Source organism: Platalea leucorodia (assembly GCF_965183815.1).
Source record: "Platalea leucorodia genome assembly, chromosome: 4".
NCBI lineage: Eukaryota > Metazoa > Chordata > Aves > Pelecaniformes > Threskiornithidae > Platalea > Platalea leucorodia.
Genome location: NC_138826.1, coordinates 104934512 through 104957214, shown reverse-complemented (window position 1 = coordinate 104957214; position 22703 = coordinate 104934512). Strand labels below are relative to the sequence as shown.

Here is a 22703-nt window from a genome sequence, read left to right as displayed (position 1 = left end):
CTGGGATCCTAAGAAATCAATAAAGACTAGCAGACTTCTGTTACTCCTGTTCTTTCTGCCGGGAGTTTACCAGGAAATGAACAATGGCTACGTTTGCTTCTTTTTTGTGCCAGCTGGTGGCATTCAGACACTCTCAGAAGTTGTTATAATGGCATTCAGACACTCACAGAAGCTGTTATGACTTCTTCAGTCACCCGAAATACAACCAAACGTTTCTGAATTTCCATTGCTGAGTTTATGGTTTGCAGGTTGCTTTTCTTATTTTTTGATCACTCAGTAAAATAATATTGGTAACGAGGCTACCAATGTTCACGTTATCAAGACGCAAGTTAAGCTGCTGTTACTCTACTATTTCAACATTTGTAGCAGTGGCATCAGCAAGAATGGAAGATGATCGTGCTTTGAACCTGATATCCACCGCTCCTGGGAGGTGGGGAATGTTAATACTCCAAGTTCGTTACTTCTTGGGCAAGTACAACAGTCAGTAGGCTATTGTGCAAAAAGAGTTGACAGCTGTGTTCCTTGCACTTTGTCACCCATGAGCTTCGCAGTTTTACTCAAGTGTTGTAAGTTTTACTCAAGCTACATGGCTGGGGGAAGTTTAAACCTCTTCTAGTCTTTGTCTAAAATGCAGCAGACCTCAGGATGTAGCAAAGCTCATAGAGATGAGAGCACCTCCGGATACATGCAAAGACCTGCGGTTGGGTGCCTAACATGAAGGTTTCAACTGACTCCTGCGGTACTTCGGAGTTAAGATACTACTTGGCACTAGGCTGTTTGAACTGTTCTCCGATACTTAAGATGCCTCAAGTTCATTAACTGAAACCCAAATGGACTTCATGGAGTTTGAATGTGGCCTCCTGCTGCTTTGGAAATAGAGGACTTATTGGTGAAATCAGTGTCCATAATTGAAAAGATGACATTATTTCTTACAAGTTGATGGTCACAGACGGTAAGCTCTCTCAGTTCCTGATTTGAGAAACAGTGTGAGACATTTTACTTTAACATGGGACAGTGGATTTGACTTTGAACTTCGCCTGAAACCACGAATCCCGTCCCCATTGATTCTATCACAAGCCAAAGCTTGACAGATCGTTTCCATGTTAGTACCATCACTCAGCACTTTTTCTGCAACGATGTGCCTGTTCCTTGTATTTCCTTACAAAAGGTTTTCCTTAAATGACAGAAGCTTTTCCGTAAGTGGAAGACCTACTCGTGCCCTTTCCTTTGGCAAAAACTGAGCATTACCTGCTAAGAGAAGTGTACTAACCGAGTGCAGGATTAAGCAGACACCCTGCGGAAACGTGTCTGGAGACACGGGCTGCCCGGGCATTCGCCAGAGTGCACCAACGGCCTCTTGCCAATATTTGGAATACACATCACAGAAATCGCACCCAGAAAAGGAGTCTTTCCTCCAGGTGTTGAAAACATTAATCTGCCTTTTTCCATGGTGAATTTACCAGCACAACCTGTGTTTCTTTTTAAACTGCGATAAAGGCGACCAGGCTGAGACGGGGCAGAAACGCCACCTCAGGTGATGGTGGCTGCTCCCGCCGGTGCCCGAGCGCCGGTGCCCTGCGGGCAGCCCTGCACACCGCCGGCCCGTGCAGAGCTTCGCGACCAGCCTTTCTCCCCACAGGGACAAGGACGGCGCCGGTTCCCGCCGCCCGCCGAGCCCTCCGCGCCGCGGTTAACCCCTGCGGCGGGGCGCTCCGCCTCAGGCCGCTTCTGCGACCCCCCCGGCCCGGGAGCGCCCAGCCGCGCCGTCCCGCCCGCAGCCCCGGGCCACAGCGCCGGCCGTTGCGCGGCCGCCGCCCGCCCCGTCCCGTCCCGTCCCGCCCCGGCGGCGCGCCCCGCAACCGCCACGCCGCGTGCCGCCGCCCGGCACCTGTGCGGCCCGGGCGGGGGAGCGGCGGGCGAGGCGCCTGCGCACTGCGGGGCCCCTCGCCGCCAGGGCCGCAGTCACTTCCTGCCCCTGTGCCCATCCGGCTCCGGGGTCAGCGGCCGCCGCTCTGGCGGGACAGGGGCGAATAAAGTTGTATTCGGGGAGGGGGAAGCCGCCCGTCCTCTCCCAGGTAGGGGCTCGCCCGCGGCGGCCCGCCCGCCGCGCCCTCCCCCTGCCGCCGGCGGCGCCTGGCGCCCGCTGTCACCTGCCGGCCGCTCGCCCCTCCCCGCCCGGCCTCGCGCGTGGCGGGGCGGCGGGCGCGCCCGGTCCGGCTGCGGCAGCGGCAGCGCGGCGGGGGGTGCCCGGCCCGGCGGCGGGCGGGCTGCGGCCGCTGGCTGTCGGGGACGCAACTTTTCCCCCCGCTCCCGCGGGAGCCGAGGGGCGGCGGCCCGGCGGCGGGGCTGCGGGAGGAGGGCTGGGAGGTGGGGACGGAGCGCGGCGGGAGAGCGGGGCGGCGGGAGCCGGCCGCTGAGGGGGCGCGGGGCCGGGCGGCGGGGCTCGGCTGGGCTCGGCGGGGAGGGCGGCGCGGGGGCCGGGCTGGCGGCGGCCGGGGGCTCTCCTCTCCTCCCGCGGCCGGGGCGCAGGTGGCGGCGGGGCGGGCGCGCATGGCCGAGGCCGGCGGGGCCCGGGCGGGAGCGGAGCGGAGCGGGGCGGCCGGGCTCGCCGCAGCGGCCGTTGCAGAGGGCGTTGTGAGACCTGCTGTGAACAATGGGAACTTTCCCCTGCGCGACGGGTGCCGCGGGCTCCCGGCCTGCGCGGCCGCGGCCGTGCCGCTGCGGGGGGCGGGTGTGCGAGGCGAGCGCCCGGCGGGCCGCCCGTGCTTCGGGGGTGACAGTTAACGTGCTTATTTTAGCAGAAACGAGCTGCTGGATGTAGAAGGAAAGCAGGTCGTGCGCACGGAAAATGCCTCTAAGGGACAAGTGTTGTCAGACTGACCACCATCACCATGGATGCTGTGAACCAGGTAGGGTGGTGTCTGATGCTTTGGCTGTTTTACTTACCTCCTCCGTTAAAAGCTTGCGGAAATTGTTGTGATGTTGCAAATGTGCATTGTTAGTGAGCGTTTTGGATATAAAAAGTTTCTGAATTTTGATTGGAAATGTTTTTTTAATATCCTTGAACTGTCACGTTAAAATTATTTCAGGAAGATAATTGCTCAGTTCCTGCAGGGTGTGCAATAATCCCCAAGCCGCCACATGGGCATTGTATGGAGTGAGCAGAGGAAGGCAAGAAGTTGTGCAACACAGCTGGCCTTTTAGTTTCCAAAAAGTGTAATATTCTGACTTTTTTCTAAAATGACGTTTCTGGCAATCTCTTGAATTCGCTATTGATGTTTTTACTTTACATCTTCTCTGGTGAGCTCTGATGAACTTGAAGATCTTATTCTTAGAGGAGAAAAAAAAAAAACCACCCAAGTCCTGAAACGCCTGTTTGCATTCCACTGCTGTGTGACATGGAAGATGCCATCAGTAGAAAGTATAATGAATACTTTGAAGGTTCAGCCAACTTGCTATAATTTTTTGCAATTGTTCTGCTTACTGTTGTAATTGGTAGCCTAAAAGGAAATTTGGTTCCTTTCTTGTTGCCTTGTTGTAGAGTTTGTTATTTGGATGCTTTCACTTGTGTTTTGAAAAGAAAGGCATCAGTTTGGGGAATTAATAGTTGAAAGCGTGAGCATGGCAAGTTTGATAATGCTCCTTTAATTAAATGTATTTTGAGAGTAGGTATTGTTCAGCTAGTAGAAACATTTCTTTGTGTTTAAGATGAAATGGTTTTGAGTTGTCCTAATGCTTTAAAAAAGCTAAAATGCTTTTCTTGCCTTACAATAACAGTGGTGTGTTATGTCTGCTTCACGTATGTCACTCCTCTTGATGTCAGTGGGTGTTGCACATGCATATTAGAGGCAGTATACAAACCGAAATATACTATTTTGGAGAACAGGGAACGGGCTAGTAGAATACAATATGTCATTGTGTTAGAGATCCCCAAACGATTAGCTGATTTGTAATGGTTGTTATGTGTTCCTATGTATAATAGTATATTATGGGGCCAGCATAGTTGGGTGGAGTGTTCATTCTATCGTTCTTTTCTTAGACTGCTTTTCTTTCTGATGTTCTTTTCAGCTTGAATTTATTTATAACCTTATCTGTTCTAGAACAACTTTCCTGTCAAAATGTGTTTAATCTGTTTGCACTTAATATCTCTAAATAGTTTTATACTATGCCTCTACTGCTTTTTATCAAAAATAAATCTCTTAGAGATACTCAGTGCTTCATTCAAAAATTGAAACCTTACGATGGGGTTAAAAATCAAACCAAATGGATAAGGTAGGAGCCGATTTATGAAGTACAAAGCTAGTTATTTTGTCAATAAGAAATTAAAAAGAAGACCTAACTAATGATTGATTTGGTAAACACACGCTTGAGTAAGTGCTCTTATTCATTTAAATTTGTTTTTCCCTCTGGACAAAGCTTAATTGCCATATGCATATACAGCAACAGAATGCTATTAATTTTCATATGCATAAATATTGTGTATTGGAATAACTAATAATAATCCTGATCAATAAATGTTTTAGTTTCAGTAAATTTTACAAAGATTGTGATGTGGAATGAAACTTCAAAAATAAGGTATTGCTTCAGCAGTTTGCTTGAACCAGAAGCATTTCTTGAATGTGGTTTTATTGGTTAAAAATATTTTAATAGCTATTTTTGGTATATACTATGTAGTTATGTTTGTGCTTTTTTTTCTGATATTGCTACTTTAAATTTGGATTCAGTGCTTACCTGTGTACTGGCAACACTGAAATCACATAGTACGCTGTGAAGTATTTGGTAACGCTTTTTTGTACATCTGTTTTGATTTGAACGATGGGAGTCAAGTAGGTTGTTCTGGGAATTGCTTTAATTGACGGAAATTTCTAGTGAGTTAATTTGGTTTTATATATTTATGTGTTTTTATGTTTGATACAGGTAACTTTGAATACACATTTTCTTTAATCACAATGACAACAAAGTGTCAGAAGGTATCATGGCTGGAAAGTTCACTATTAACTGTTTTTCAATTCAATGTAGATAAAAAATTTTTTGAGTAAGGCAACATTTACTGGCCTTTCTTTTTAGCTAGTTTACTGTATGCACAGAAAATCTGTAACTTAATAAAAATCACCTGAGCGTTCTCTAGTGGCTTATTATCCTTTTATATATTTCAGTGCATCTGTTGGAACCTGGTGATCCTCCGTTATTACAGCAGCCTGTGCAAACATCAAAATCCGGTATTCAACAAATCATTGAGTGTTTCCGATCAGGTATGAAACTATGCCTGACTCTTAAGAAGTTTATTACCTTGTTGTAAGAGTGATGTGTATTTAGTATGTTAAAATAACCAACACCTGACTTTCTACATATTTGCAAACTATTTTGTAGGTTTTGGGAATTAGGCGTTGTTCCTTTTAATAAGGGTTTTCATATATTATCTTAGCTTTCAAAAACATTAAAAATTAGTTTGTCCTGCTTCATGCCATCCCTCCTGCTGTTATTAATGAGTTTATCCTAAAACTCCTGAGGTGAAGAAAAAATTTAGTGTTTACCTTGAACTTTTTAGAGTTGTTTTATCATGGTACTTTTAAGGTGGTCCTTGATTGTTTTCAGGAGTTGCAATGCATAGCAATGAATGTAAGAATAACAACTGAGCGTTTGGGTGATCATGCTAGAGGTGATTGAAACCTTTAATGTTTTCTAGCTGTTTCTATGCTTCTGATATGGCAAACCAAACATTTTATTTTCGTAGCCCTTGGTGCAAGAACACAGCAGTTACTACAAAAATTAAAGCAATGCCTTTAATGCTACTCTCTATATGTTTCTAGATTTTTCCACATAGAGCTGTTTATATATATATCTATATCTATCTATATATGAAATGTTTCATGTATAAATCATAACTGCTATGTAGTGGGATACATTAGTAACCTTTTTTAGTTCGGCTGAGATTGCCTAAGGCCTCAGATACGCGTGGCAGGCTTCTTTCGCTTGAAGCAGATTAATGGAATCTGTACCGGTAACAGCACAAACTAGTTGCAAGTACTCTGTTTCTGGGCTACTTCCAGGTTGTCCGCACTGGCAGGTGTTAAATTGATAGCTTCCCTTGACATCTTCAGTCATCTGCACCAGGGAAGTTGGACAGAAAGCAAAAAGACTTAGACCAAGATTTTACTGGTTGGTTTTGAACGAGCAACAATTCATTATGGAAAGAAACTATTTTGATTCTTGTGGTAAAGAAATAGAGATTAAAGCCAGAGTATTGTCCATAACTAAGCGATTTTAGTAGAAGCTTCTGTCATCCAAAGCATTAAGAATAACAGATGAATTTGAATCTAAATTTTTTTCTAAAAATGAAATTGCTTGCTAAAGGCATAAACTTTGGCATTTCTGCCAGAGAAGTATTTGTAATAACCAATGTTCTGTACCGATTTCTTGTGACTATGGTGTTATTCTAGCATCAACATTTACAAACATTAACAGAATTTGACAGAGTATCACCTGCCCCAATTAGATCTAACTACAAAATAGAGAAGGCGTCAGTAAGCTGGAGGCAGCATATGCTGGCAGAAGACTGGCTGCTCGTTGCCACAATCTGTAGCTGGTGAAGAATAAGGAGGTGATTATTTTTTTCTCTGCCTGCTGTGTCCACAAAACCAGTGGATGTTTTAAGTTTATTTGCTGTTTCCAGAAGTCTCTACAGGTCTACAGGTTAATTCAAAAAGACCAATTATTTTTTTACTCCCACCAGTGAAAAGCTTCATAGTTGCATAAGGATGGTTTGAAGCCAGAGTGACTACCGTGTCATCTAGTCTGACCTCCAGTATGTCATAAATCCTTTAATTTCACCCAGTAATTCTTAAACCAAATAATTTGGATTAGACAAAAAACATTTCAGTCCTGAACAGAAAGAGACTGAAATATCAGTATAACAGGAGAGAGAATGAGGGACTTGTATGTCCCTTGATTAGGAAATAGTGGAGAATTAGATGATTTTTTGTTTGTTTGTTTGGGAGAGGAGTTTGTGGCTATGGCATGCATCAACAGCATGGCCAAGTTTTGGTTTATTGTGTGCTATCACCAGATGGGAGGCCTTTTGTTTGAATTATAGTTTGGTAACTTACTGGAATTTTATCTGCATGGAGCATCTTCAGTTTTGTTCAGCTGGATTTTTGTCAGTGGTTTTCTTTATATGCAGAACTTCAAACATTGGTTGGTGAGATCTGAGTAAACAACTTGCTTTTGGGGGAACTCTGTACAATTTTTAAATTGGGAGTTTTCACTAAATCTAAATATTTGTCCAGTATTCTGTTTGTAAAAATACAGGTCAGATGAAGGTGAGGTTAGTAACACTTGAAGAAAGAGCAGTGAGAGGAAAAGGCAAGAGGTTAGGGCTGTGGTCAAGGAAAGGCATAGGAGGGGACAGAAACTGGACGGTAGCCTCAGAGAGTAAAGTTTGGGTCCCATTTTTAAGCAATTGTTGAAGAAGGAGGAGACCCTGTGCTTTGCTAAAACTCAATTGTAAAAAAATTTGTAGTACTACTATTACATCAAGAAATAAAAAGTTGTCTTGGTAAGGCCCATTTGTATTGAAGAACTATTAGTTGTTATGAAATCATTAATATTGAAAGAGTTTCATTTAGGAAATAGTTCTGTAGTGTGACTCTGAGTTTGATCTTTAAAAGGAATTCTTAAGTGTCTGTGATGACAGAAAACTTGAACTTCTATTTCAGCTTGAAGAATGTCTTGATGCTGTTTCATAGTTGTCTAATATTATTTATTCTTGGTCCAATTTCATTACATTTTTGCTTGTTGGACTGATTTTGGTTAATTTTGATTGATTCTGTTATAAGAAAAGAGTCAAGATAGAGAAATTAGAATGTGGTTAGCTAGTGTTTCTTTCTAATTTGGAGTGGGTAAGTATTCATCATTTAGTAACCTATTGCTAATTGTAGGCATTACGTTCATAATTTTTGTGAGATCAGAAATGAAGGAGTGGGTTTGAAGTGTAACTTAAGCTCTGAATCCTTTAGTTCTTTAAGCAAGGCAGGAGTTGGAATACATCAACAATGCTAGATCAAATTATATCTTTGTGGGTTTTTTTTTGAATGTACAATGTATAATAGTTTGGAAAACCTGCATATTTTGTCAAGCTGCCGATGTTTTAATAGAAAAGTTTCTGACTTACATTATATGTGTTTTCCTTTCAGCAGGCTGAAAATATGTCTACAGTTTAAGATCATCTTGATCTTGGGTCAGATACCTAGATGTAGTAACATTTCTTGACCTTAGTTATTCTCTTTGTTTTATTGTATGCTCTATTTTTTTGCCTTACCGGGTGCTGTTTTTACATGAAATAGCTGTATATATCTTGTTTTCTTAGCACTGTTAGATAAGCTTAAAGAAAAAATACTGCAGGCTTCTTTAAATGCTCCAGGTGCTTATTCTTTCCTGTTGGGTAATTGTCTTGCAGCAACCAGATACTGTGGTATGGACACCTTCCTAATGTTAGCTGTTAGTTTTTATTGTAAATCATCGCGCTTTCCCTGTAAACTGTCATGTGCATAATCCTTGACTTTTTTCCAAACTAGTCTTGTTTTTGTAGTGAAACTTGAAGTACGTATCATAAACTTACAGTGCAATGAAGTAGCATTAACACAGGATAAAATGCTGTTATAATTGTCATGTTCTGATGTTTCCACTGTTGTGGGATGATGTGAATTAAAAGATGAACAGAAAACTTTCCTTAAGTGTAACGTTTCTTTTATTGCAGGAACTAAGCAACTTAAACATATCTTGTTAAAAGATGTGGACACCATTTTTGAGTGTAAATTGTGCCGGAGTCTCTTCAGAGGGTTGCCAAATTTAATTACTCATAAAAAGTTTTATTGTCCTCCAAGTCTCCAGATGGATGATAGTAAGTCTTACTAATTGAAATATTTAATAAAGCTATCTGAAGCTGAGAAACTTATCTTTTTGTACCATTTATACAAACACACCAGAAGCAAAATGCAAAAAAAAAAAAAAGCAGTGGAATTAAATTTCAATAATAACATATGTAGATCATTTTTATGGTAGTAAAGAAGCTACAGCACTGACTTAATATGCATTAACAACTGACACCCATGTCAATGTCATAATTTGATAGCTAATTTATACGTCCAGCCTTTTAATGAAGAGTGTCACTGTTAACACTTCTTATTCCTTTTTCCCCTTTTTCTTTCCTCTCTTTCCCTCTTTACTGTGAAAGATACTGAAAAGTATGCCAAAGGACTGGGAAATGAATCTCAGAAAAGTGTGGATCTAACAAGGCTTTTCGGTTTTAGATCAGCATAGGTCTGAGGGACTTCAGCTGGATCCTGTTAAGTGACTTGGATCAATAGCCATGATTTTCTTCTGTACTTGGGAAGTGCTGTGTCATGGACGTAATCCTTCAGTCTTACTCATTATGAAACACAGACTGAAGGTTCACTGTTTTCTTTAAGGACCTGTACTTCAATAATACTGTCTTTCCCACTGCCTCACCTCACCCTATGCTGCTTTAAGATATTCTGTGTGATCATGCCTAGCCCACCACCTTTGTTGTAGGAATTAAACTTTATTATTAAAAAAGTAGCTTAAACGATGAGGAAAAAATCAAGAAGTGTATTTTTATGGAAAAAGACATTTACTAAAGTCTCATTCCATTGATGACTTTTTGTTGATCTGAGTAAAGCTGAATAATATGGAAATGTGCCAGCATTCAAAAGTGTTTTGTAAAGCTTTCTAATTGTCTTGATCTCTTGACTAGATCAACATAGGTGCAATGAGGATTTTTCTTTCCTGCCTCAATATTTCAAAAATTAGGAATGAAGAGAGATTTATGTAGGTGATTCTTTTCCCACATTGTGTCAGCTAGTGTTGTGAAGGCGAAGGTGAAAAGACTAGTACTGTCACCTTCCTCAAATGAGTGTGCTTGGCCAGTTGCGGAGAGTCACAGAGCTTCTCTATGAAAAGGGATGATTTGTATTTTCAAAGGAAGGTTAGAAGTGCATCTGACTTAGATGCAAAAGTTTGTAAGCAAAATAAGATTACCCTGATTAAAGACTTGCCGTCCAGCTCCTGACATTCTAGTCTTCATTTAATTGGTTGGTTAGCTTCCATATTTCACTCTTCACTAGGAGGGGTGCAAATGAGGAGAATAATACTACATGCTCTGAATAAAACTGTATAAATACTTACATTTTATATAAAATTGAGTATGATGATTGTTGAATAAAGTGGGAGGGTTTTTTTTTCAATAAATAAAATTAAAAGATAGTGAAGAAGAGGTAGGAATAAAAGTTCAGCATCCGCATGGTGAAAAATTCCAAAGACTATTCCCTGATAACTTTTGAGATGTATTCTCTTAGTGTAGTCATTAAGTAGTCTGAAAAGATGCTATAAAATAGGAAGGACTTCTTACCCTTGATAAAAATTATATAGATAGTCCCATTTGAAACTGACTGCAAAAGCTGTTAAAAATTCAGTGTTAAAAGATGGGGTCTGTGCAACGAAACAGGGTATTTCTTGTACTAACGCTCTTTTCATGTATTGCTGGCTGTGTGGAAGGAACAACCCTGACTCATTGTGGGTTTTTAATTAGCTGTTACCAGGAATCACATCTTCAAATCATCGTGGATAATTTTGAACTATATCATCTCAGTGCCTCACCTTTTTGCTGTAGCACTCTGGTTTCTTAGTTATGCCAGTGCAGATGCTTAGCATATCTTGCTGGGAACTAAATCACTGAACTAATCAGGCATTTAAAAACAGGATATTACTGAGGCCTGTAAAGTCATGAATGATGTGAAGGTAAATGGGAGCATCATTTGTTTTTCTTTTTTTTTTTTTTTTTTTCATAGTACAAAAACTGTGGGGTATCCAGCAAAATTACCAGACAGTAAAATTATCAGTATTTCTGGTAAACCAAACAAAAACCTACCGCTTAACATTGTGGTGGCCAAGAATATAAACGCTTCAATAGCATTTGAATAACCTTTTTGGACACTAGGTGTATTAAAATAGTACTTTAAAGGCAGACTTCAGCTTGAGAAGTTTACTGCATCAGAGAAACAAGGAGAATACCTGTATCTTTCTTTCTTGCTTTTTAAGTCTGCTCCAACTCATTATCAGGGCAGAACACAGGATGAACCTTTGGTGAACCTTGGGGAAGTTATTCTTTCTTAAAATAACTTCTTTGGCTCAGTTTTGATTGTTTTGAGAAATCAGTACAATTTTTTTTTCCTCTGAATAATACAGGATTTTTCTGTCCTTAACATTTACTATCTTACTGTGTCACTGAACCTGTTAACTGCTTTGGTATTACTAAAAGCTTTCCCTGCCCCAGAAGTTAAGTTCTCTCTTATCTACTTATATCTTCATGCAGTGCTCAGGTTACACAGACGTTTCATTCTTTCTTAAGGACTGTTCAGAATTCACACAGAAGAGCTTATTTCCAGAATTAGGTTCCTTTATTGAGAGTGCCCGTTTCCAGCAGTAGGAAAATCAGTTTCTAATGTTACTTCAGGCTTAGTTGCACACCTGCAGAACAAGCTCAGTCGTATGATGTTATTTTTGCAATTGATACGGATTTTTAAAGATCAGTTTCATTCCAGGCAAACTGATTTTTAGTTCAGGTGGTTTTCAGATTAGCATGCTAGAAGGGTGTACTTCCAATTTTGGCTTTTAATAAAAACGTAACTTGTACTGATGTGATGACAATTACTCAAAGCCTCTAAGTATAAATAGTCAGAAAAAGAGTACAAATACAGGATTTGTGCAAATTTGGTGACCGAATTGACACAGTGGTTAAAAGATGCTCTGAAATGTAAATAATTTGAAATTACCAAATAATTAAAAAAATACCTTTGCCTCTTTTCACAGACCTCCCAGATATAAATGATAAACAGAGTCAAGCCATAAATGACCTCCTGGAAGCAATCTATCCAAGGGTAGATAAGCAAGAATATGTCATTAAATTGGAACCTATAGAAACTAATCAGAATGCTGTATTTCAGTATGTATCAAGGACTGATAGCCCAGATGAGAACATAGAAAGTAGTAGTACCCCTGATCAAGCTCCAGTACAGATACAGGAACCCAGCACTGAGCAACCCAAGACTGTTTCAGCTCCAGCCCCAGTCCCAGCTGGGGAAACTGTAGAATTACCTCCTGCTGATCCTGTTACAAACAAGGCGATGGCGATACCTACTCCTGAAGAACAGCCTCCAGCAGTAAATCCTGAGTTGGACTCTCTGGATAATTCTGATTTTGGCCACCAGTTGATATGTTGCCTTTGTAGGAAAGAATTTCATTCCAGACGCAGTGTACGCCGGCACATTCGAAAAGTGCACAAAAAAAAGATGGAGGAGCTAAAGAAGTACATAGAAATGAAAAAGAAACCAAATCAGTGCTCCGCGAAAGGACGAAATAAGAATGTTCTTGTAACATTAGGTAGAAGTTGTCCTGTATGTTATAAATCATTTGCTACAAAAGCCAACGTAAGGAGGCATTTTGATGAAGTTCATAGAGGATTAAGAAGGGATTCCATTACTCCTGATATAGCTACAAAGCCTGGGCAACCTTTGTTCTTGGATACAGTTTCTGCTAAAAAATCTTTTAAGACCCGAAAACAAAAGTCGTCTTCAAAGGCTGAATACAATTTAACTGCATGCAAATGCCTTCTGTGCAAGAGAAAATATAGTTCACAAATAATGCTGAAAAGGCACATGCAAATTGTTCACAAGATAACTCTTTCTGGAAAGAACTCTAAAAGAGAGAAAGGACCCAACAATACTGCCAACGGCACAGAAATAAAAGTAAAAGTTGAACCAGCAGATTCTGTAGAACCTTCACCCCCTTCCACTGCCCTTTCTCCACAGAATGAATTAAAGGGAACAAATCATTCAAATGAGAAAAAGAGCACACCGTCAGCACAGAAAAATAAAGTTAAACAGGACCCTGAAAACCCTAAATCGACTTCTAAATCAACCACTAAATCAACCTGTAAATCAGCTACTAAATCAACCTCTAAATCAACCAATGCATCTGCTGCAGGTGGCCAGCAAAAAACCAGGAAGCCAAAACTTTCAGCTGGCTTTGACTTCAAGCAGCTTTACTGTAAACTCTGTAAACGCCAATTTACTTCTAAACAGAACTTGACAAAACACATTGAATTACACACAGATGGAAATAACATTTATGTTAAATACTACAGGTGTCCACTCTGCTCTTATGAAACACGTCGCAAACGTGATGTGATAAGGCATATAACCGTAGTTCATAAAAAGTCACCACGCTACCTTGGGAAAATAACTGCAAGTTTAGAAATTAGAGCAATAAAAAAGCCAATTGATCTTGTTCTAAATAAGGTGACAAAAAGAGGCCCTCAGAGGGATGAAACAAAACAGATTGGTTCAAAACAGGATGTCACCTCTAATTCTCCCAATAAAAAGTATGAAGGAGCTGATGTTGGCATTGAAGTAAAAGTAACAAAAAACTTTTCTTTGCACCGATGCAATAAATGTGGGAAAGCGTTTGCCAGAAAAGCTTTTCTAGAACATCATAAGAAAACCCACAAAGCAAATGTATCTCACTCACCTGAAGAAAATAAAACCAAAGGCAGAAGTACAAGATCTAAAGCTGTTGTCTGGTGAGGAAAAAGAAAAAGTGTTTTGCCTTTTTTTTTTTTTTTTTTTTTTTAAAAAAACCACTGCCTTTCTTTTGCTGTTGTTGATTTATTGCTGAAAACATAGTTTTCCATAGATTTTATGGTTTAGTGTTTTAAATACTAGGGTAGATGTCAAATTTGTTTCTTAAATTTTGTTTTTAGTGTTTTGAAAAAGAGTTAATTTCTAAATTTGTCATCGTAGGAAGTTGCAATAGAATATAGATTAAACTGTACCGAGTCAACTCTTTAAATTGTCTTAAGGCAGCTATTCTAATCAAGCTAATATACATACATTTCTAAAATAGTAATTTTTTAAAATTAACAATACTTCTGTTCTATTTGAATAACAACCTGTTAATTAACTTCTCTGTGACCCAGTTGAAGAAGTACTAAAAGTACTACGGTAAAAGCTGTTGACAGAAAAAAATCTCTATGAACTTAATGGATTATCAGTCGTGCATTTTTTTTTTTTTTTTAATAATTTTAATATGTATTGCCTAGGCCTTGTCAGCAAAAGGACATAGAACAGTTTTTTGGAGTGTAATTTGGATGCTTAATTGCTTTGATGTAAAATCAGGATGAGTTAGGTGCCTACAAATACCTTTACAATCATCAAATTCAGGGTTTGATTCTTTTCATGCTTATTTATATAAGCACGGGTTTGGAGACTTCTGGTCATTTATTTTTTAAAGCGTTTGAGTCTCACTGAGAATTTTTGTTTTAAGCCTAAATATGTGTAGAAGTCTGGCCGAGAATTTTCTAAACTTCTGCTTGTATGGTACTCTGGGAACTTTTTTACACGTTGAGGGGTTGTATTCGTAGTTTCTCAGTTTTCCAAAGCCTTCATGTTAAAGATGGCCTATTTTTAAAAGGACCTTTTAAAAAAGGAAATAATGTATGTATGCGGTCAGTTTGTATTTCAGAATGACCAACTGGTGCCTAAAGGTTGGGGGATTGTACAAAAAGTTATAATAAAAAGAGACAGTAGTGATACCTGTAAGAGTTTTTAACATCCTTATTCAGAATTATCTTTCTAGCATATTTGGTGAAAAGAAAACCAAGTATATGTGCCTTGTTCTATATTTCAACTCTGAAATGCTATTTCGCAGGAGGTAATTTGATTTGAGTTCAGCTTTCATAGAGAATTGCCACCCAGCTGTGTTAAGTTGTAATCTGGTGCTTTTGTGACTTCGTAACAAATCCTGTCTAAGTGGGATGGAACTTCAAAAATGAACTGAGCTGTACCTTAGATAATGCTGAATTTAAGAGGAGGAGTGACTTCTGCATTTTGATCAAGAATTAAAAATTTAGCCTTATAAATTATTTATGTTGTGTAATTTAAAACAGAATTATATGGGTAAACTCAAAGTATTAATTTATTCCCATTTCTCCTCAGATAGGTTCAAGTGATGTTCGGAAAGTTTGGAGTTCGTTTGAATGAAAAAGACTTTAGTTTGTTGTTGGAACCGCTAATACCTTGATAATGGTATTGTAAGGAGGAAATATTTTCATAAGCTGTTGTTTTCTTATTAAATTAATAACCATTCTGACTGCTCGTAGGACAGTGCCTCCTCCCAAAACACTGAAGTAGTTGAAATGCACATGTGCTTCTCAATTAGCAGTTATCTCTATGCAGTTGAGGTTTCACACAGTATAGAATGAACTTCCTGAAATTAAAAAAAGTACAGAGGCAAGTTAATGAACAGCAGCTTTGGAAGAAGATTTTTGTTCCTCATTTAGGAAATCATCTTCAGAGAGCTCATCGTGCATACTGGTCCTCCCTGGTAGTGCTAATTGATGAACAGCTCTAACTTTTTTGTGATATCCTACTTTGGCAAATGTTGTGTTATATACTGTTTTAAATTTATTACAAATGAATGTATAAGAGCAAACAATGTAGTGTATATTGGCTGAATTGTACTAATTTTTAGTATTTGCCATAACAACAGTTTGTTCATATTGACTAATTTCCCAGTTCTGGGACATTCTGAATTTCACTGTCCTGAAGTTGCTTAAAAGATCTCCATTTTGTTTCCGTATGTTGTTCATAGGAAAACTTTGTAAACATCTAGGAAGTTTACAAAAATATCCACATTCCTCTATTCTTTAATTTTTAAAAAAAAAAAAAAAATACACAAGCACTTTAATGATAGTTGCAGTTTATTTTTTCAGTTTATTTTTTGAAAAATCAACACACTAATGTTAATATGAAGGTAGTGAATATTTGCTGATGTATTATAGACAGACAATCTGTGCACAACCACTTATAATGTTAGCTTATTTCATTAAATATTAATAAAAAGGGAGGATAGTATGGGAGAAACTCAAAATATTTTTTTCTCTCAAGATCATGAATGACCTCTATAGGTAGCACTTGACTTTGTATAATTTGGAAGATGTTTTAGATACCTTTTTTTAACCTTTTAATCAAGATTGTAGTAAAACAGTTGCATGCCTGCCATTATGAAATTCTTGGCAGGTTTCATGCATCAGTGGTTTGGGCTTTTTTTGGTTTGGTTTTTTTTTTTTTTTTACTTTTTAGAAAATATTTTGTTTAGTGATTTGTGTCAAATTGCTACAATTTGAAAGGTATTGTACATCAGAAGAAATACCATGTTTTTTATATAGGTTCACTCCCTTACTTAGGGAGGTGCCTCGTGTTCATATATACTTTTTGTATAAAATATATCTAAAAATGTTGATCACAAGATCAGAAGTAAAAATACTTTTATGGATAGAGAAATATTTGGCCCTGTTAGTGCATTGCACTAAAAATACTGTGAATGGGAACTGGACTGTAGCTGTTGCTCAAAATGTTCTATATTGAATGTACATGCTTTTGTTTGGATAAATGTACTGTATTTGATGGAAAATAAAGCAGACTGGAAATCACTTTTAAGTGTGCATAAAGAAGAAAGATGTCGTGTTTGTAAGCCTGGAATATCTGTCGCTCCGCAATCGGAAATTACAATGTTGGCATTTTTGTAAAGTTTTACTTTTTGATCACTGAAACTAGTTGTTTGTAATATTCTGTTGTAATAAATGTTTTTTTTGTTATTGAAAGTTTGGCACTTGTGGAGTGAACGCTTCTCCACACTGATGGTTGAGCCTTGCTATATTTTTAGAAAACACTGTTGATACTGGCTTTCTGTTCCTTGTAAAGGTATCTCTTCCTTAACTGAGCAAAGCTTGTTTTTAGTGTGCTTTTAAAACAAAAGTGAATATTAATATTGAAGGAGATAGGCTATGCTGGTTTTTCTAATAAGAAAATAGGGTTACCTAGTTTTGCATTGCAAATAATGTTGGTGGCCATCTAATGTTACTTCTTTTTATGGTTGGAATATAAGAAAAGAACTGCCGTGATCATTGTTTATTCTTTTGTAAAGGAAGACATCAAGCTATTTATGTAAGTGCATTTTAACTAATGTTCCTGAATGCCTGTGGATTAAGATTAGGAAATTAAAATGCAGGCGTAGTGATAGAATAATTGTTCATTTCTCAGCTAATCCGTGTGGTTTCTGCTCTCTGTTCTGGGTAAGTGTGCAGTCTACATCTTGAAATACATGAAGTTACTCCTGTTTCAAAGGTAAGCTTTCTTCTAAAGGATATCCAGTTCTGCATCCATGTAGATAAACAGAGCTACATAATTGTTTTGTTCTACTTGAAGCTTTGGGTAGCGTATTTCGTCTTAAAGATGTGGCTTAATAATCTGCTTGCCACTTTTTTTTTTTACTATCTTCTCACAAGGTTAAATCTACTGGGTAGCTCTTCTGAAGCACAAGTCCTTTTCATTGTGACTTGTGGCATAGCTTTGTTTTCTCTTTTTCCGATAACGAAAATAAATGATTTGATTATGATGGACTTCTTCAATTCAGTGATTTTTTTTTTTAATCTTTCCATGCAATCATCTTGAATGGGAGGAAACAAAAATTTGAAGGGAGAAGGATTGCTAATTATTGCTTTTCATTCACATAATACATATTTTTTGGCAAATCCTGAAGAGTTGTAATAAAGCTTTGAATATAGTCAAGATCCATGTAGGCACTTATCTGTGGGGTTATGCATTAATGTGTCTGGATAGGAGTTTCTAATTAAGATGCAGTCGTGCGTCATTGATAAGGCACGTTGGTTTGGCTTGTTTTGCTTGGACTAGCCAGAGACAAATGTAAATTCTTTAGCAGGCCTTTGGAATTAAGGTTGAGTCTTGTTAGAGAGACTTTTATTCAGCATGAATGTGAGGTACCTTACGGAAAACTTTGAGGATGTTCTAAGCATTCGGTATAGAAGCCTGTCTTGATTTTTTTCCTAAAGTGATACATATCTTCTAATGCTAAGGCTTTGAGGGGCTAGCTTTAATTGGTGTGAAATCTTGCATAAACAAGTGAAACTCACTGATACTGGAGGCATCCGACTCGCTGAAGTCTAATGAAGTGCTTGCTTCTGTCTCAAAACCACCTTTTCTTTAGTTAATCATCCCTCATCTGAGGGCGTCTGGTCTTCCTGGTTTTATTCTTTTGTGTTTAATTTTGGAGTGTTTTCTATTTTTATGTTTTACTTGTCTTTTCTGTCTGGAATGTTAGATTCCAGGGCTTGAAGTCCTTGTAGCGTTTGGTCCCCTCAATTTTGTAGGAGAATTAAAGTGTAGCTTAGATAGTTGATGGTCATTGTCACCATTTGTTGTTTGATCGGCTTCTGCTGGGATGAACTTAAGGCTACAGTGTGAAGGATTTGTGTGACTGGTCAAGTGCTTGAAGTACATGGAAAACGAGATCAGTTTTGACCGATGGCTGAAAGAGCTGTGGGTAGATATTTCACACCAGTCCCTTTTGCTGAATAGTGAAATACAACAACTGGTTAACTACAAAGGTAGACCAGTGTCTTGGTTGGGGGATGAGGGGTAGAGAAGAATGGGACCTCAATAATTACATTGATGGAGGACCCCTGGTGTTTGTACTAATGAGGAGACTTTCAAGAGGGACTGCTGGCTGGGTATAAGCTTCTCCACCCATCTTGAAAAGGGGAGCGGAGGGGAAATGGATGATGTGCAATATGCTTTAGTTTCCTTTTGCAGGGAGCTTGCTTCCCAGTATCCCTCAGTTACGGCCTTAAAAGTAGTAATTTCATAGACAAAAAGTGGAATGTTATTTGAAAAGTTAGGATTGTTTGGGTTCATTGATCCCTTTGGGGATTGGCAAGATATTGGTAATCTTATTAAAAGTATTGTATAATTGGAACCATGTCTCAAATGAGGAAACAATATCATTGACTTTGGAGGATTTAGTGGGAAATGAAGAGAGCCTAAGCCTTTGATAGCACATAGACCAAACACATTTTTCTTCAAAATAGATTAAACTATGTACTGTTTCACTGCGTTGCCTGAAGCAATGCTGGCATGGTTGTTGTGAAGTCTGGATGGCTGAGGAGGATGTGCTCTTGTATCTTGCTATAATGTTATTCTTCAGAAATAGATTTTATAGTGTTTTTACCTCAGTTATAGGTAGAATTGAGGTTCTCTGTGTCGGTGATCAGTTGCACTAAATTTATTAGCATCTGGTAATACCGGTATTTTTTTGTCGTGATGGTGTTTGTTTTCCTGCCATTTCAGTCTACGGCAGCTCGGATTTAACTGGTCTGTCCTCTCGGCACAAGCCGTTCCGAAGCGATAGCTAGTTCAGCTCCCTTGGCTGAACTGGATTTGCTCTTTCACGTTCCTTACGTGCTTTGAGCCTGGGAGTCAGCTCCTTTGTTAGGGGCAAAACAGCCCGCTTTGATGATCTTCCCACAGCCGTTGATGTTACCTAAAAGAGCTCAGTGGGCTCTGGGGCAGAACGTAGACCAAAAAGCACAGTCTGGGGTTTGCAGCATATCTTGTGTGCACACGCTCTTAGGTTTTTTCCCTCCTGTGCTCAGATGTTTTATTCTCCAGGATGTTGTGGTTTTACAGTTCTCAGCTTGTGACTTTCTGCAGCAAACAAAGGGACGAGTCAGATGGTTTAAAGTCACTGTCTTGTGGCAAGGCAGGTCGGTCGCAGCTTAGACTTAAAATAGATGTGGATGTGCAAAATACAGTAATCAATTGCCTTTATAACAGTGTATCTAAATCTGAACTGTCACTCTTTCTTTGAAGAAACATAACTACCTAAGAATGAACAAGCCTAAAATGGACACATTCCATCTTTAAATGTGTAAAGCTGCATTTTCCATCAAAAATACGTTCATGATATTGGCAGGTAACTGGAGATCAGGAATTTCTCTCGGATATGAAAGTGGGAACAGCTTCCCAAATTCATCAACGCGTTTCTTTGCATGGTGTCAAACTGGTAGTAGACTAGGTGGTGTCTAGGTTCACAGGGTTTAAGATCAGGTGCCTATGCTGGTACTTGTTCCCCTTAGTATAAATGAGGAAAGCAAGGAACACTTGCATATGGTAGACTCCTCTGTGCTATTTCATAATTTTTGCTGTGCGTATGTGGGACTTGGGAATGGATAAGGATGTAAGTGTTGGCATATAAGTAAGGATGCACGAGATGAGCTTTTTGGTATGCTGCCATGGAATTGTGCATGTGTAGCATGTCGATATAAGAATCAGAAAGTTGAGAGAATGTTGATGGGCTGCTTGGGGAGAATTTAGGCAGCAAGGCTGAGGTATATACATTCGTCTTTAAATGATGGGGTTGAGTTGACCAGAGCCTGGAGGTGAAACTCTCCCACGTTTTCTTTTAAATGGCTACAACAGCAGCCTTCCCGCCTGTGAAATACAGATGCTATTAGAACACAAAATATTAAAGTAGAGGAATAATACTTTGTATCAGAACAGAACCTGCCAGTTTAAATGTAAAAAAATGTTGAAAAATGAAGCTCCTTCTGCCCTCTTTGCACGTGGGCGTCATTCTTTCTAGCATGAGCTAACTTTCAGTGTCTTTCTAGTTTGCACCAACTGCCTGCTGTCTCTCCTGAGGTTTGTCAAAGACTTTTCCACCATGACTGTAGAATTTCATTTTGCTGTAAGTGTCTTGCTTCTCTTAGAAGTACACTAGTGTTACCACAGGCTCCCTCTTTCCCGTGTTTGTCCAGCAGCCTGGAGGCGTCTCCCGGCTGACCATGCCCAGTTATCCTTAGGGAAGGGCAGTGGAAGTATCCTCTTCCTTGCTTCTACCTGCCGAGGGCAGTGGCAGCAGTTGTCCCGTGGTAACCCCGTGTCTTTTTTTTTTTTTTTATATAGCCTATACATTACCTGTGTCCTCTCTGCCTGGGGATGGAGCTATTGTGGAGAACCATTTGGAGACTGATGGCAAAGCGGAAACCTGCCTGCGAGGGGCATCTTCGGTGATACGCAGTGCCCGCCCTCCTCTCTCCAAAGCTAGAATTACCTCTGGTAAACCTGTGACTCCTGTAAATGCCCTTCTGAGGGAGCTGCCTCGCCCCTTGCGATGTGTTGTTATCAAGACAAGACAGTAGCATACACTCGCTTTGGTCCCATCGTTTACATAAAAGTAGTGCTAAGGTGGACTGTTCTGACTCGCGGCTTCAAGAACTTAACATATTCTTCCTACAGTCTGTGATTGGGGGCATCTTGGAAACGTCATAAGCATTTTGGGGTGTGTGTGTGTGTGTTTGGGAGTGGTTTTTTGTTGTTGGTTTTGGGTGGTTTGGGTTTTTGTTTGGTTTTTGTTTTTGAGAAAATGTGTTTTGTCTTAATGAAAAGTTAACTCTCTTTACCCTTGCTTAAGTATCTGTCTGGGTCGTATTAAGGTGATGGATCCATTTTAAGTATATTGTGTTAATGATTTCAGAACACTGAATGCCTTGGGTAGGTGTACAAACATCTTTTAAAAAGTTTTGGCTGCAGTGCCATTCCTAGAAACTGAAGCCAACCGTTTGATACTGCAGATTCCTATAAGTGAAAATGCTTGCAGCTGGTATAGAAAGTATGTTGGAAACATGCTCGGAACTACTAACAAATTAAGCATTATGAAAATGGTCTTTAGATCGAAGGGACTATTTTCTTAAATGTCAATAATGTCTAGAAGCTCAGGCTGGGATCAGTTCCATTTGTGCAAGCCATAGTTTTTGCAGTGTAACAGCGTGCAAACATCTCGTAAATTGTACTTCATCTGGCTATTGCTATACTGAGTTACAGTTTAATTATCATTATTTCATTATTCTAACTTTAGAATTTGCTTTTCTGCTATTTGAGGTGATACTGGAGATATTCCCCTTTGAAGAGTTGTTTTCAAATTTCTGTTTTCAGTAAGGTGTCTTAGTTTACAGTCGTCTTATCAGGACGCAATGATAGGATGTTTGCTTTCCTTGTCTTACCTCTCTGTGACTTAAGGCAACGAAATGATTGCAGCAATGCAGAGTCAGGTACTCAGTTATGTTTTGAGTGAGACTTCCATTCAAAAAAATTTTATCTTGGCAGAACATGGACTAAGCAGCGTGGAGGATACCTTTGGAACTCTGTGAATGCATGCACAGCTGTGGACTGACCCACGGTGGAAGGAAATGGCAAGGAAAGTATTAGCATTTTTGGCTTTAAAAACAGACTAAAAGACTAAGATACTCCACATCTTGCAATACAGAACAATATCTTTTTGTATCTTGGAGCTAATTTTCTCATCTCAGTAGATTGGTTTCTAGTGCCTACAACAGTGTAACGCAGGGCAATGTAATCTAAAAGTAGTTGAATCGTTAAGATAATTTTTTGAACAGGTTTTGGGGGGCAAGGCTTAATATGTGAGTAAGAATCTCTTAAAGGAGGAAAGGCTAAAACTAATTGTGTAGCTATGACAGCTACAGCAGCACAGCTACAGGACAGTTCTCTCATTCCTTCACAAAACCCCTTTTCCCTCGTGGAAGGTGCTTACCGTCGTTCTTCTCTTTCCATCAAGTAGTGAGGCGGTCATCTTCTTACTCAGCTGTGTAGTCCCCAGTCCAATTTTTAACAATTTACTGTTTGGCTGTGGTTGAGTTACGCTGAATTATTATTTCTCTGTTTATTACTTTAGCTTCTTTAAACACTTGATTTATT

At 39.4% G+C, this 22703-nt stretch overlaps 1 protein-coding gene across 1 annotated transcript; it reads left to right on the top strand.

Annotated features, from left to right (window-relative positions):
- Nucleotides 1-2848: 2848 nt before the first annotated feature.
- Nucleotides 2849-13658, top strand: ZNF800 (zinc finger protein 800; the record flags this gene model as incomplete). Its single annotated transcript, XM_082309285.1, has 4 exons — nt 2849-2909; nt 5157-5252; nt 8756-8899; nt 11887-13658. The coding sequence occupies 4 exons, from the start codon at nt 2849-2851 to the stop codon at nt 13656-13658; spliced, it is 2073 nt and encodes a 690-aa protein (XP_082165411.1).
- Nucleotides 13659-22703: the final 9045 nt, after the last annotated feature.